General features: G+C 41.5%; 1 protein-coding gene across 1 annotated transcript; it reads left to right on the forward strand.

Moving 5' to 3' along the window:
- Window positions 1-1,451: 1,451 nt before the first annotated feature.
- LOC127439355 (alpha-2-macroglobulin-like protein 1) lies at window positions 1,452-8,287 on the forward strand. The gene is made up of 24 exons (XM_051695606.1): window positions 1,452-1,634; window positions 1,712-1,945; window positions 2,027-2,239; window positions 2,378-2,527; window positions 2,796-2,966; window positions 3,084-3,147; window positions 4,461-4,611; window positions 4,698-4,923; window positions 4,992-5,115; window positions 5,189-5,310; window positions 5,424-5,475; window positions 5,572-5,655; window positions 5,733-5,909; window positions 5,976-6,051; window positions 6,122-6,278; window positions 6,367-6,441; window positions 6,523-6,685; window positions 6,773-6,966; window positions 7,061-7,268; window positions 7,354-7,477; window positions 7,676-7,769; window positions 7,865-7,945; window positions 8,019-8,124; window positions 8,247-8,287. Exons 1-24 carry the CDS (start codon window positions 1,452-1,454, stop codon window positions 8,285-8,287), a joined length of 3,270 nt encoding a protein of 1,089 aa, XP_051551566.1.
- Window positions 8,288-14,663: the final 6,376 nt, after the last annotated feature.

The following is a 14,663-nucleotide window of genomic DNA, read 5'->3' on the forward strand; positions in this document are numbered from 1 at the left end:
CCCCATAATGACGTGAAAGTTTGATCTTTTTGCAAGTTTATTAAAAATGGAAAAATCACATGTACATAAGTATTCACAGCCTTTGCCATGACCCTCAAAATTGAGCTCGGGTGCATCCTGTTTCCACTGATCATCCTTGATGTTTCTACAACTTGATTGGAGTCCACCTGTGGAAAATTCAGTTGATTGGACATGATTTGGAGAGGCACACCCGTCTATATAAGGTCCCACAGTTAAGTGCATGTCAGCACAAACCAAGCCATGAAGTCCAAGGAATTGTCTGTAGACCTCCGAGAAAGGATTGTATCGAGGCACAGATCTGGGGAAGGGTACAGAGAACTTTCTGCAGCATTGACTGTCCCAATGAGCACAGTGGCCTCCATCCATAACTGGAAGTTTGGAACCACCAGGACTCTTCCTAGAGCTGGCCACCCAGCCAAACTGAGCGATTTATGGGGAGAAGGGCCTTGGTCAGGGAGGTGACCAAGAACCCGATGGTCATTCTAACAGAGCTCCAGCATTTCTCTGTGGAGAGAGGAGAACCTTCCAGAAGAACAACCATCTCTGCAGCACTCCACCAATCAGGCCTGTATGGTAGTGGCCAGACGGAAGCCACTCGGTAAAAGGCACATGACAGCCTGCCTGGAGTTTGCCAAATGGCACCTGAAGGACTCTCGGACAATGAGAAACAAAGATTGAACTCTTTGGCCTGAATGGCAAGCGTCATGCCTGGAGGAAACCAGGCACCGCTCATCACCTGGCCAATACCATCCCTACAGTGAAGCATGGTGGTGGCATCATGCTGTGGGGATGTTTTTCAGTGGCAGGAACTGGGAGACTAGTCGGGATTGAGGGGAAAGATGAATGCAGCAATGTACGGAGACATCCTTGATGAGAACCTGCTCCAGAGCGCTCTGGACCTCAGATTGGGGCGACGGGCCGTTGTCCTGTTGGAAGATGAACCTAAGCACACAGCCAAGATAACAAAGGAGTGGCTATGGGACAACTCTGTGAATGTCCTTGAGTGGCCCAGCCAGAGCCCAGACTTGAACCCGATTGAACATCTCTGGAGAGATCTGAAAATGGCTGTGCACCAACGCTCTCCATCCAACCTGATGGAGCTTGAGAGGTCCTGCAAAGAAGAATGGGAGAAACTGCCCAAAAATGGGTGTGCCAAGCTTGTAGCATCATACTCGGAAAGACTTGAGGCTGTAATTGGTGCCAAAGGTGCTTCAACAAAGTATTGAGCAAAGGCTGTGAATACTTGTTTTATTTTGCAAAGATTTCAAACTTTCACGTTGTCATTATGGGGTATTGTTTGTAGAATTGAGGAAAATATTGAATTTAATCCATTTTGGAATAAGGCTGTAACAAAATGTGGAAATAGTGAAGCGCTGTGAATTTCCGGATGCACCGTATGAATGGGGGTGGGTTTTTTGTTTGCAACCTACATGTACAAACAGGTCAATGTTACCAGTTTCAGTGGGACACCAATTCCAGGCAAAGCAGTCTATATCTTGGGACGTTGGAGCTGGCCACCAATACAGCTCAAGAGTCTTAAAACGGACCGTAATGGACGGGCATCCTTCTCCATCAATACTAGTACTTTTCCAAAAAGTGACGCTCCACTGATGGTAGGATTTGAGTTGATGGTCATTGAATTGAAGATGCCATTTTATTTAATTCTCTTTCTCCGCCCCACCTTTCTCAGGTGAGTGTTACTCCAGATGCTATTTTTGGCTACAAAAAGGCATACTTCACTTCAGCTGAGAAAAATGTCCAGATTTTTCAAAAATCTGCTCCCACTACCCCAACAATAAGTACACTTACTATAGTGAAGCCAGAGCAACCATTGAAGTGTGGTGTGGCGTTTCCAGTAACCATCAAATATTCATTTGTTGGAGAGACTTTCAACAGTGTCTGCAGCACAGACATCGTCTACATGGTGCGTACAAAATTTGACCTGTGTCCTGGTAGTTATTGCCAGGAACCAAACAGTGCAGCCAATGTCACCTGTCTGTCTCAGGTCTTGTCCAAAGGAGTGATTGTTCAACATGGATACCAAAAGGTTGAAGTGACCGCTTCTAATGCAGTATTGAGTGGCACGATGTCTTTCATGCTCTCCGTTGCACCAAATCTGGCTCCAGTAGTGCAGATTCTGGCATATTGTGTTCTACCTAGTGCAAGTGTAGTTGCTGTTGGCACAGATTTTGACACCGAAAAGTGTTTAAGAACCCAGGTATGGTGGGAAAGCTGGTTTTGGGGTCTTTGCACATTTATAGTACATGGCCATCTTCAGAAATCTTTGGCTGTAGAAGACTTGGATGTAAAATTGAGCAAATGCAAGAACTGTTGCTTAACCACTGGTTTGTTACAGGTGTCTGTGCAGTTCTCTCCTGATAAAGCAGTTCCAGGAGAGAACAACACCATACAGCTATCAGCTCAACCTGGTTCAGTTTGTGGCCTTGGCTCTGTAGATCAGAGCGTGTTGATTTTGGAGCCAGGGAGACGTTTAAATGCTGAAGCGGTACATGTGTATTTCCATTTTGTCACTTGCACTGTCATGGTCACCTGCCATTTGTACCCAATTCATGGTCCATTTACTTAATTTGCACTTCTGGATTTCAATGGCTGCTTGTACTCTGCACAATATTAAATTGACCTTTTCAAATTGTACAGCAAGTCTTGCGGATCACATGTCAGTGGTCCGCAGTCTATATGCTTTAATTGTGTAGCTTGTTGCTTTTGCCACCACATTGACAGGAGCTGGTATGACTATTGCATCCCCATCATAGATTTTCAATTTGCTGCCAGTGCGGACACTCTCCGGTTATCCTTATGATATAGATGATGACCCAGGATGTCAGTCTTTTGGACCTCTAAAACCTGTTCGTTCTCCTGCACGCCGAAGCATTTTGCCTAGGCCAGTACCCCAGGGAAATACCGAGGCCTATTACATCTTTAAGGTAAAGCATTCTGTGATGGCAGTGTATATTTAAGGCTTTAAATTCCTCATTTGGTGCCAGTAACATTTGCTTTCTGGTGCGTAATATGCATGAATTGTACGTACTTTTGTTTGACAGAACATGGGGCTGAAGATTGTGACAAATTTGGCTGCACTAAAACCACAGTGCAACTTTTGGGATGGTATGTCTAAATTTCTTAAGCTAATCGGCCAGTGGTGTTTAAGTTCAATGACATTTGAAACTTGGGCTTTTAAGGGGAAACTGAATTGAACCATTTAGCAACAGTGGTATTCAAAATGAAATATTGTGCAAGCTTTTGACCATATGATCCAAAGATCATGTACCTATGTTTACAGCATAAGGTTTTTTTTTTTCCCTCTGCCAAAAAAAAATTGCTACCTTGTCTTAATGTTGAATTGATTAAGCCGCTCTTGATCAGGGGTTGAGGGGGTCGCACACTGGACGATATCCTGCATCCTAAGATTCGAAGCCATCCTTTCCATAATTTTTGCATCCATTGACGGGGCCCAGCTCTGACTAAGACTTGAGGGAGTAAACTGGGTGCCTAAAACAAATCCTGCTTCCTCTGTCCTCAAGCCCATGAGCTGCAATCTAAAAGTCTACCATCATGAAGTAATCTCAATACATGATGAGAGGGCAAGGACTGAAGCTTCCTGACTCCTTGAAGGACGGGTGGATCCTGTGCAGAGGGGGGTGTTTTGTTTCTCTTCTCCCCCCCCCCCCCCATCAAGACACCTGATGTGTACATCCTCCACCCTCGCATCTGGCTGTCCTTGGTGCGGTGCAACTGGTGCTACGGTGATCTCTTCCAAGGGATGGCACTGGCAGCTACAGTTTGTGATGCCACTGAAGTGACTCGACTTGGATCCTTATTTCTGTAGAGGGAGGAGCTAGGATGCAAGGGGGGAAAAGAGGGTGCTTTCCTGAAACTGAACCCTATGTCGCCATTAGCCCAGACTAGAGGATTCTTTGTGTATAGTCAGTTTTTCAGTAGCAAGTGTCTGTGGTTTGACCGCTTGAATAAAGCCTAATTTACTAACCTGCAAATTTTAGCTTGAGTGCAAGAGCCTTTTGTATGAACTATGGTGAGTTCAATTATTACAACATGGAAGTCCAATGCAATAAATGTGCCATGAGGCAATGTGTAATTTGTCCAGTGCTCAACTTTTGAGGTCTTTCCATTGCTGTTCACTCATGGCTGATTCTCAACCCTGGTCCTGGAGTAGCCCTTTACTGCAGTTTCAGATGACTTATTTAACCCTGGTTTCAACTCTGCTCGGTGTAGCCTCCCAAATCTGCCTTTTTGTGCCTGACATGGGAGATTCCGAAAATATGCTGTGCTTGGGCTACTTGAGAACCAGGATTTGAGAACCACTATTGTGCTGCCAATGTACTCCCATTCCAGGTTTGCAAATTTAACATGTAGAAATTGTGTAAAGGAGGTTTCAATGGCTTTTTGTTCCTTGCTTGAAGTGGGGTTTCTTCCTGGAGTCATGGCAATGGCTCCTGTTACTGCTGCTGAACCACCAAGACCGAGTACAAGCTCTGACGTTAAGTCCCTTTCTGACGTGACCGTTCGGACCGCCTTCCCAGAGACGTGGATATGGCAACTTGCAGAAGTGGGGTTCGTGCAGTATCTAGTGTAACTTCAGTAATCTGTGGTTGAATTTGGCTTGGTGCCCAATTTGTTTTTTGTTTTTCCCTACAAAGGGCCTCTGGAACTGCTCTGGTTACTGTCAAGGTTCCTGATACCATCACCACTTGGGAGATGGAGACCTTCTGTCTGTCCCCCAAAGGTCTGGGTCTGGCTCCCCCTGCTCGGCTCACTGTTTTCCAGCCCTTTTTTGTGGAGCTCTCTCTGCCTTACTCCATTATCCGTGGTGAGAGCTTTGAGCTGAAGGCCACTGTCTTCAACTATCTGTCCAAGTGCATCATGGTGAGCTCTCTAAATTCAGTCAAATTGGTGACTCTCAAAGTATGGAACTAATTCCTCTTCCATGACAGGTCACCGCAACTCCAGCGGCTTCATCGAACTACACTCTTGAAGCCAACTCTCCTCCATATTCCTTCTGTCTCTGTGCCAATGGGCGGAAGACCTTTAAATGGACCCTTATTCCCCTTGTTCTTGGTTAGTTTTACTAGATCCACATGCGTGAGGTGTTTAGTGGCATTTTTATTTATTGTCAACTGTTCAATCGCAGGCATTCTGAATGTGACCATTAGTGCACAGGCCATGCAGTCAAAGACTATGTGTGGCAATGAGATTGTGACCGTGCCACAGAGAGGAAGCATTGATGTAGTCACTCGACGTCTACTTGTTCAGGTCTACATAGTTTAATTCTTGCATGTCTAAATACCTAACTGATTTCTCACTTTAAGGATTTTAATGTGCATGTATGTGTTGTGAATTTAACAAATACTATGTATAATTTTTAGGCTGAAGGTGTTGAAAGGACAAATGCCTACAGTTGGTTGCTGTGTCCACAGGGTTTGTCTGCACATCTTCTGTTTTTCTATTACCTCCTTTACAGCAAGTTTTCCTTGATCCTCTTGCTTTGGGTCTGTATTTTGTCCTGTTTGATAGGAAGCCGTGTTCTGGAACAGGTGACGCTGACTGTACCTGCAAATGTTATAAGTGGATCCACCAGATGTTCTGTTTCTGTTGTTGGTAAAGTTGCAAAAAGAGGCTGAATGATTTAACTAGTTGCATAGCTTTCAGGTTGACCCTTGAATCCCTTTTTGTAGGGGACATATTGGGCCGTGCATTAAAGAATCTTGATGGGCTGGTAAACATGCCATTTGGTTGTGGAGAGCAGAATGCTGCTATATTTTGTCCCATTATTTACGTTCTTGACTACCTGATGTACACTAAGCAGCTTACCTCTTTCATCAGAGAAAAAGCCCTTGACTTCCTAAGGATTGGTAAGTGAAGTGGACATGTGTGGGGGCTCTTTATTTTTTGATTTCCAATATTGTCAAACAAAACAGGATACCAGAGAGAACTGAACTACAGACATCATGATGGTTCATACAGTGCGTTCCGTACTGGTGATGGGAATACATGGTATGTAGAATCCTTCTGCAGATGCCTCTGACAAAGAGAGAGACTAATTTTTCCTAATCTTCACTTCCAGGTTGACTTCATTTGTCCTGAGGTGTTTTGGCAAAGCGAAGACATACATATATGTTGATCCAAATGTTATCCTTAGTGCAAGGAACTGGTTGGTTGATAGGCAGGGTCCTGATGGCTGTTTTGCGCAAGAGGGAATTCTTTACCACCATGAAATGAAGGTATGTAATGCAATTTTAAACCCTTGGTCTAAGAATGCAACTAAATCTGGTGACTCAAGGAAGTGAAATATTGCTTTATGCATTACAGGGTGGTGTAGATGATAATGTGACCATGACTGCCTACATTATGATAACTTTGCTTGAACTGCAAACTCCAGTCTCTGTAAGTTCATACCTGTTTGCACATTTATTGAAGTGCATCTACAAGCATGAGTGTTCTCCAACGCAGGGGGTTTTGTTACAGGATTCAGTAGTTGTCAGGGGTTTGTTCTGCTTGAGGCCGGTCATTGGGAATATAATAAACCCTTACACCACTGCTCTCCTTGCCTATACGTTCAGCCTTGCTGGAGAGACAAACGCTCGACAGACACTGTTAACTAAGTTGGACAATATTGCAATCACAACTGGTGAGAAACCCCTGTAGTCTTTACTGTTCACATGAGAGAACCTCAAATGTTTTGGAATGCAAACAATGCCCCCATTGTGTCATGCAGGAGGTCTTCACTGGTCTCCGACTCAGTCTGGTACTGAAACCACTGGTTCTTTAGCAGTGGAGATCAGCTCGTATGTTTTGTTAGCCGTTCTTACTGCAAATCCACTCCGTCCAGCTGACCTTGGCTATGCTAACCGGATTATCCGCTGGCTTGTGCAGCAGCAGAATCCCTATGGAGGATTCTCCTCCACACAGGTTTTTCAAACTAAAATTTAACATGCTAAATGTTGAGACCTGGGTTGCCTGTTTTATACATGAACATGGCAATACTAATGTTTGTTTTGATTAGGACACCGTGGTGGCTCTTCAGGCTCTATCATTGTATGCCAGGGTGTTCCGCTCGACTGGATCCAGCACCGTGACCATATCATCTGTGGGAGAAACCTACCAATTTGTTGTGAATGAGACCAACCAGCTGCTGTATCAGGAGAAGTCTCTGAAGAAAGTTTTGGGCAAGTGTAGTATTGACGTGAAGGGCTCCGCTTGTGCGTCTGTGCCCTTTTATTTTTTTTTTTTTTAAACTGTTTTTGCTGTGATTTTAACAGTCTCTCTCCCCCCCCCCCCCCCCCCCAACCCCAATGTAGATCGCCTTATTTTACAACATTCCAGCACCTGTTCAGACCACCAAATTGAGTGTTGAAGCAAAGGTCACAGGAGACTGCTTCTCATCACTTGGACAAAAACTAATGCTGAACTTCACTGTCAAGTAAGAACATGTATTATATTGCCAGCTCCATGAGTTTAGTATCTTCCCCCTAACTTGGATGACTAAAGGTCCATTTTATAAGATTGTGACTCCATTAGTGAAGTTGCTGGTCCCCCAGTGTATTATCTGCTAGAGCTTGGATGCATCATCTGCATCTTGAGCCTTGCAGATGTTAATGGGGATTGTTCTTCCTTGCAGATACAATGGGACACAATCAAATACTAACATGGTAATCATGGATATTAAACTCCTATCAGGGTTCACCGCAGACACCTCAACGGTAGGTTTGACTGTTTGAACCGACTTAATTTTTGCTTGTCTTTAGGCAAAGACTGTTGTACCAGTTCTTTCTGTGAAGAACTGATCTTAGACTTTCCTCCCCCATAGTTTACTCCACCAAATTCATTTGTACCAATTGTGGAGCATGTGGATCATGATGGGGATCATGTGATAGTGTACTTGAAAGCGGTAAGAGACTGACACTATAGTTGTGAATACACATGGAGTTTGTGTGCATACTCATGTTGTCTCTGTCTTGCAGGTTCCAAAAGATATTCCTTTGACTTTCAGGCTACAACTGACAAGAGCTTTCCAAGTGAAGAATATCAAGCCAGCTGTTATCAAAGTCTATGACTACTATGACCCAAGTATGGCTTTATCAAATAACATGATTGCTCTCAATGATTCCCTGTATACAGTACACCACCTTGAGCTAATGGTGTTTTTTTTCTTTTTTTTTTTTTTTTTCTCAACCCCTGCCCCCAAAAAGGTGACCAGTCTGAGACTACATATGCCTCCCCCTGTGTGTGAGATGGTGGTTGCTCTTATTTCAATAAAGTGTGTGTAACGCATGCCTTTTTGTATTTTGGCAAGATTTAATTGGGGGGGCTCAGATTCCTGCAAGAAATGACAGGTGGCATAGTCATAGTTTAATGTTTACTCGAAGCAGTCTGGGTATTTAATGCACATTTCATTTGCATTTTAATAATGCAGCAACTCTGTATCCATCAAACTGAATTAGGTTTTTTTTTTTTTTTTGCTCTTAAGCAGTACAACCAGTATGCATCTAACTTGATTTAACACTTCCTTGGAAGAAGTGAACGAACAGATCTTAAACCTGTAGCTGGAGGAACTAATGGACCCTGTTAGATATCAGATTGGGTTTTTAAAGGGGGGGGGGAGGTCTAAGTGTATACAATATTGATTTACTAATACATTTCACATCCATATAACTGAATCAAACTAGTGTTGGTTGCACCTTCCCAAGGACTGACCTGGGAACAATAGTTTGGCAAATGGGTGTATTCCAAAATGATAAATTCCCCCCCAGTACTGGCCTACTTCTAATAGAAGCAAATAAAATCAGGATCTACAAAAACAGTACTTCCATGCTAGTTTACAGAAACTATTTTCTATTCTACTGTGCCTTTTTGTTGATGCCTAGATTTATTTTGAACACAAAGACACCCAGTATTTGGATTTATGCTGAAAGAATTCAGCCATCATGATTATTAACCTGTTTTTCATAATCTGGAAATTTGATAACCCCCAATGTCATACCTGTTTATTTGAAAAAATAAGTGGAAGCTATTAAAGCAGTGGTTTAATATGATCTAGTTACTGGATAATGGTTAGCTCTACTACATGAGCTCAATGTATTGGGGGGGGGGGGTGTGTGTAAGATTAGACTTGACCAAATGAGGCACAATGTGTTGAAATGGAAATCAGAGTATTAACTTCAAATTGTTTTTAGGGCAGCAATTAATATTCCAAGTTTTTTGAACAGTGTATTCTAATGTGCCCTGAACCCAAGTCAGTAAAAATTTATACTGAGGAAACAGATTTCATGCCTTTAATTTGTGGACTGGTACCATGGTAATTCTGAACTCTGCAAATGTGTATTTGTATGAACTGATTCAAGACAAATTTCGGTTTTTACAGACATGTGAATGGAATAATGTGTCCATGAACAAACGGGGGATGGTCAAAAGTAACAGTCAGTATCTGGGGTGGCCACCAGCTGCATAAGTATTGCAATGCATCTCCTCATGGACTGCACCAGATTTGCCAGTTCCTGCTATGTTACCCCACTCTTCAAGGCACTTGCAAGTTCCCAGGCATTTCTGGGGGGAATAGCCCTAGCCCTCACCCTCCGATCCAACAGGTCCCAGATGTGCTCAATGGGATTGAGATCCGGGCTCTACACTGGCCATGGCAGAACACTGATGTTCCTGTCTTGCATAGAATGAGCAGTATGGCTGGTGGCATTGTCATGGTGGAGGGTCATGTCAGGATGAGCCTGCAGGAAGGGTACCACATGAGGGGGGAGGAGGATGTCTTCCCTGGAACACACAGCATTTGCCTGCAGTGACTAGCTCAGTCCGACAATGATGCTGTGTCACACCGCCCCAGACCATGACAGACCCTCCACCTCCAAATCAATCCTGCTCCAGAGTACAGGCCCCAGTGTAAAGCTCATTCCTTCAACGATAAACGCAAGTCCGACCATCAACCCTGGTGAGACAAAACCATGACTCGTCAGTGAAGAGCACTTTTTGCCAGTCCTGTCTAGTCCAGCAAAGGTGGGTTTGTGCCCATAGGCGATGTTGTTGCCAGTGATGTCTGGTAAGGACCTGCCTTACAACAGGCCTACAAGCCCTCAGTCCAACCTCTCTCAGCCTATTGCGGACAGTCTGAGCACTTTTGGAGGGATTGTTTGTTCCTGGTGTAACTCGGGCAGTTGTTGTTGCCGCCATCCTGTACATGTGATATTCAGATGTACCAATCCTGTGCAGGTGTTGTTACATGTGGTCTGCAACTGCGAGGACAATCAGCTTTCCTTCCAATAGGTATTAAACTGAACATTTCTATTTTCATAAAACCATGAGTTTCGAATGTGCAGAATGTCCACAAGGTCGCAACACTCACATTTTAGCCTTTGTCATGAAAAAGCACTAGAAGACAATATACAGTTGTGCTCAAAAGTTTGCATACGCTGGCAGACATTGTGAAATTTTGGCATTGATTTTGAAAATGACTGATCATGCAAAAAAACCTCTTAAGGATAGTGATCATATGAAGCTATTTATTATCACATAGTTGTTTGGCTCCTTTTTAAATAATAATGATAACAGAAATCACCCAAATGGCCCTGATCAAAAGTTTACATACCCTTGAATGTTTGGCCTTGTTACAGACACACGTTTAAATGGCAATTAAAGGTTAATTTCCCTCACCTGTGGCTTTTTAAATTGCAATTAGTGTCTGTGTATAAATAGTCAATGAGTTTGTTAGCTCTCACATGGATGCACTGAGCAGGCTAGATACTGAGCCATGGGGAGCAGAAAAGAACTGCGTAAGGTAATAGAACTTTATAAAGAAAAAGATATCCAAAGCCTTGAAAATGCCAGTCAGTACTGTTCAATCACTTATTAAGAAGTGGAAAATTTGGGGATCTCTTAGTAAACCCACAGGTAACCTCAGGAGAAATACAGGCTGCTCTGGAAAAAGACTGTGCCATCCCAGGTCAGTAACGTATTCTACATACTTCAGCAATGGTAGATTTTTTTTTTTTTTTTTTTTCACTTGTTTTGACTATAAAAACCTCTGCCAGTACAGTAAGACAAAATACACATGTTAAAACACATTCTTATGTAGTGTTGTTTCTAAAACAAGATGAATCAAATTGATCTTGTTTTAAGGATTTTTAGATATTTTTACAGGAAAATACAATATCAAGAATATGACTTTTGCCCTAATATCAAAGGTCTTACTAGAAAAAGAAATTATGATCCAATGTGAATTTTCTTGATAAAAAAAAAAAAAAAAAATGATCATGCCTGGGAACATGTGCATGTAAAATGGCTAGAAATAGCATTTTAGCTTGGCATAAAGCTCACAATTTACACAAGCTTTATTTCTATTTCTTCTGCTCCAAACTTCTGTCTGCTCATATGAATGTAACACATAAGAAAATGTTTCACTGCTGTTCTAATGCACTTTGGATCGCATCATTTATATGTATAAATGTTTTCCATCTGAAAGGACTAAATATTAAATGAAACAAATGACAATAAAATGCAAAGTAATCTCTTCAGTAATCAAAATACTTCTTGAACGTAACTTCTAAATACCAATTATTTAATTTGTAACTGTAGTGGAAAACAGTTACTCATTTAAAATATATACATAAATCCTCATTACATGTATTTCGTTACTCCCCAACCCTGAGAATGAGAAATGCTCTCTGACAAGAACAGAGGGAATAACATGCTTATTTTGCCAAAATGACATATGCAGTTTTGGTTCAAAGAAAGTTAAGGCAGCATTTCTCAGCAGCTGTACAACAGTGTATGATGGAACAATGGCAAAATGCGATAAATGGTAAACCTGTGTGCACACCAAACCAATGCATTTATGAAAATGATAATATGATAACATGTTACGTTGAAAATGAAGGCGAATATGATAGTTGTGGTTGAGAACAGACCAATATTTAAGTCCTGTTTTTCTTTAAATTCTTCTCCCTGTCCAGAGGTGGTGATATGAAAAATCACCAAAAACAAAAGAATTTGTAAGTGAAAGTGGAAATTTATATTTAAAAAAAGGACTTAAATATATATCTGTTTCTCACCCACACATCTCTTATCTTCAGAAGTGATAAGAATTTAACCACTGGAGTCATATGGATTAGTTTTATTTAATGGTTCACTGATCACTGTACAGCAAGTCAGAATAACTACCATATTGAGGCTAGAAAATGGGCAACTTAATATTCAGATTTCTTAAACACTTTTAAGAACAAAACAGCATATTAATGTAAATTACATCATGTCTGAAAGTTTAAATTCATGAATGCTTAGAACTGCCAACAATTCACCCTCCAGAGGCCACTCATGCATCAAGGGCTGAGAAAGTGCTCATTCATTAGAGTAGCAGTGTATGCGTGCTGCAAAAAAGATCAGCCCTGATTCTAGGCATGATTGGCCAATCTCGGATGAAGATTGGACGATTTAGATCGGTTGCTGATCGATCGGTGCACCCCTACTTTTTTGCTGCCTTTGTGCTTTTTGGATCTTCAAAGTTCTGGTCACCAGTCACTTGCATTGTATGGACCTACAGAGCTGAATATTCTTCTAAAAAAAAAAAAAAAACCTTGTTCTGCAGAAGAAAATCATACACATCTGAGATGCATGAGGGCGAGTAAATTATGAGATCACTTTCATTTTTGGGTGAACTATTCCTTTTAATATAGAAAAAAAACTAACTGGGTTTCAAAAAGTTGTATTCATTCAGGAAAAATATAAAATCACACCATCTATGTGACCAACAGACAAAACTACAGTTTATACATTTAAGAACTGCAGCTAACGGCTGATGCTGTTGGTCGTAAATGGACCGAAACGGACTGAACAGCTAACTTTATTGAAATACATCAGAAGTTACCTATTAATACGGACACTTTGAGCTGGGAGTGCCTCCTTTCTGGTCTCCGCATTGGCTGCCTTTCCCCCATTTGGAGAGTGGGTGGCAAGAGTATCTCATCTAAAAGGTAACAAGGAGAAGCTCACATATACATTTTTTGAAATCCTGGGTGTTGATCCTTTCAAACTGACTTGATTTTCACTCCCTCTCCCAAACTGATGTGATCAATTACCTAACAGGTAAAAGCAGGTTTTTGGAATTGACCACCGCAGTGACTAATTTTTCTAGGCTGTAAAATCAAATGGCAGTTAAAAAAAAAAACAAAAAAAAAAAAAAACCCCCACACAAACCTAAATTAACCATACATATTTGAACAGTGATAGCCTCTGTTGTCCTGTGCTCAAACTATATTTAATTGAAATGATAATATTGCCTTGATTAACTTTAGAAGCTTGCTGGTCTTAACAAGTGTCACTGTCCAAATACTTACAGCTTGCACTGTACAGTACATAGTTTTGTCAGAGTTAGATCTTCCATAACCAAAAGGACTTAGAAAAAAATGCTAATCAGCCATATTAGACAGCTTTCTGGAAACAAACTTCTGATTAGACTGCCCCAGTCAATAACACAAGGGAATTAGTTTGGCAATCCCACTAATCAAATCAGAGACTAGTCTGTAAACCCTGCCAATCCAGATTACAGAGGACACATGTTAAAATTTAAATACAATAATTGTATTATTGAGACCCACTTATACCTGCCCACTTCCTTAATCAGTGCATGCTCCTTGGTTTTGCCCAGTAGTGTCCTCAGAGGGAGATGAGGTGCAGGATGTGTCGGACTTCTGCTTCCCGCTGCACATCATCTTCATTTCCCCAACTGTACTTTTTAGCTCCTGAACAACAGAATGCATTTCTGGAGAAAATTAGAGAGGTACACAACCATTTATTTATATTGAATACAGTAGATTTAAACCCCCCCCCCCCCCATCCTAGGCAGTGATGGGTGAGATGTTGAGTCAATCAGTGATAATTAAGTTGTGTATGTTCTCGTGTATTGGGCCTTCTACTTAATTGCTACTTTAAATGAGAAGTTACAAATAGGGGGTACGGGGCAGGTGGGGGTTATTTAAAGGAGATGTGGTTAAGCAGAATCTGTTTGAATTTAAATGGATTTAAAGAAAGGCAGCTTTTCAACCAAACCGCCTGTCAGCTGTAACACTGATAAAGAAGAATATCTGGGGATTCAGATTTATGAGAATGGTTACACAATTGCTGTAATTAACTAGGTTTCTTTACCTTTCCACTCTCTCAGCTTTTATCCTGAATCATTCATATTTTAAATCATCTTTTAGCTCTCATTTAATTTAGTTTTTATCTCCTCAGCAATGTCTGAACTCCCATGTTGATGAGGAGACCAAGGACTGAGACTTGTTTCCTCTACCACTCCCACAGGGTTTGGTTTCTGAAGTACAATGTCAATTATTACACATTCAAAACTACAATGAAAGAAATAAATGAAGTTGCATACTACTCACCATAAACTGAGAGCAGCTTTGTCTCACTGCTACCATAATATTTAGTTGAACAACACTTTTGGGCTTTTTTTTTTTTTTTAGCAGTAACAAGTGCATCTTCCTGAAAATAACATCATGCAATAAAAATATATGGTGAATGGAGCACAGGAAAAATAGGCAAAAATATCCAGACTAAAAAATACAGAGCACAGCATGAGACCACAACAAGAGAACGATCCGATACTG

The sequence above is a fragment of the Myxocyprinus asiaticus genome, unplaced genomic scaffold, assembly GCF_019703515.2.
Source record: "Myxocyprinus asiaticus isolate MX2 ecotype Aquarium Trade unplaced genomic scaffold, UBuf_Myxa_2 HiC_scaffold_114, whole genome shotgun sequence".
Classification (NCBI taxonomy): Eukaryota; Metazoa; Chordata; class Actinopteri; order Cypriniformes; family Catostomidae; genus Myxocyprinus; species Myxocyprinus asiaticus.

Bases quoted from the DNA above. Each gene is read 5' to 3' on its own strand.
- LOC127439355 (XM_051695606.1), top strand. From the start codon at position 1,452: ATGTACAAACAGGTCAATGTTACCAGTTTCAGTGGGACACCAATTCCA. The intron at 1,635-1,711 runs GTAGGATTTGAG...CACCTTTCTCAG, and splicing joins AAAGTGACGCTCCACTGATG to GTGAGTGTTACTCCAGATGC. The intron at 5,656-5,732 runs GTAAAGTTGCAA...CCCTTTTTGTAG, and splicing joins ATGTTCTGTTTCTGTTGTTG to GGGACATATTGGGCCGTGCA.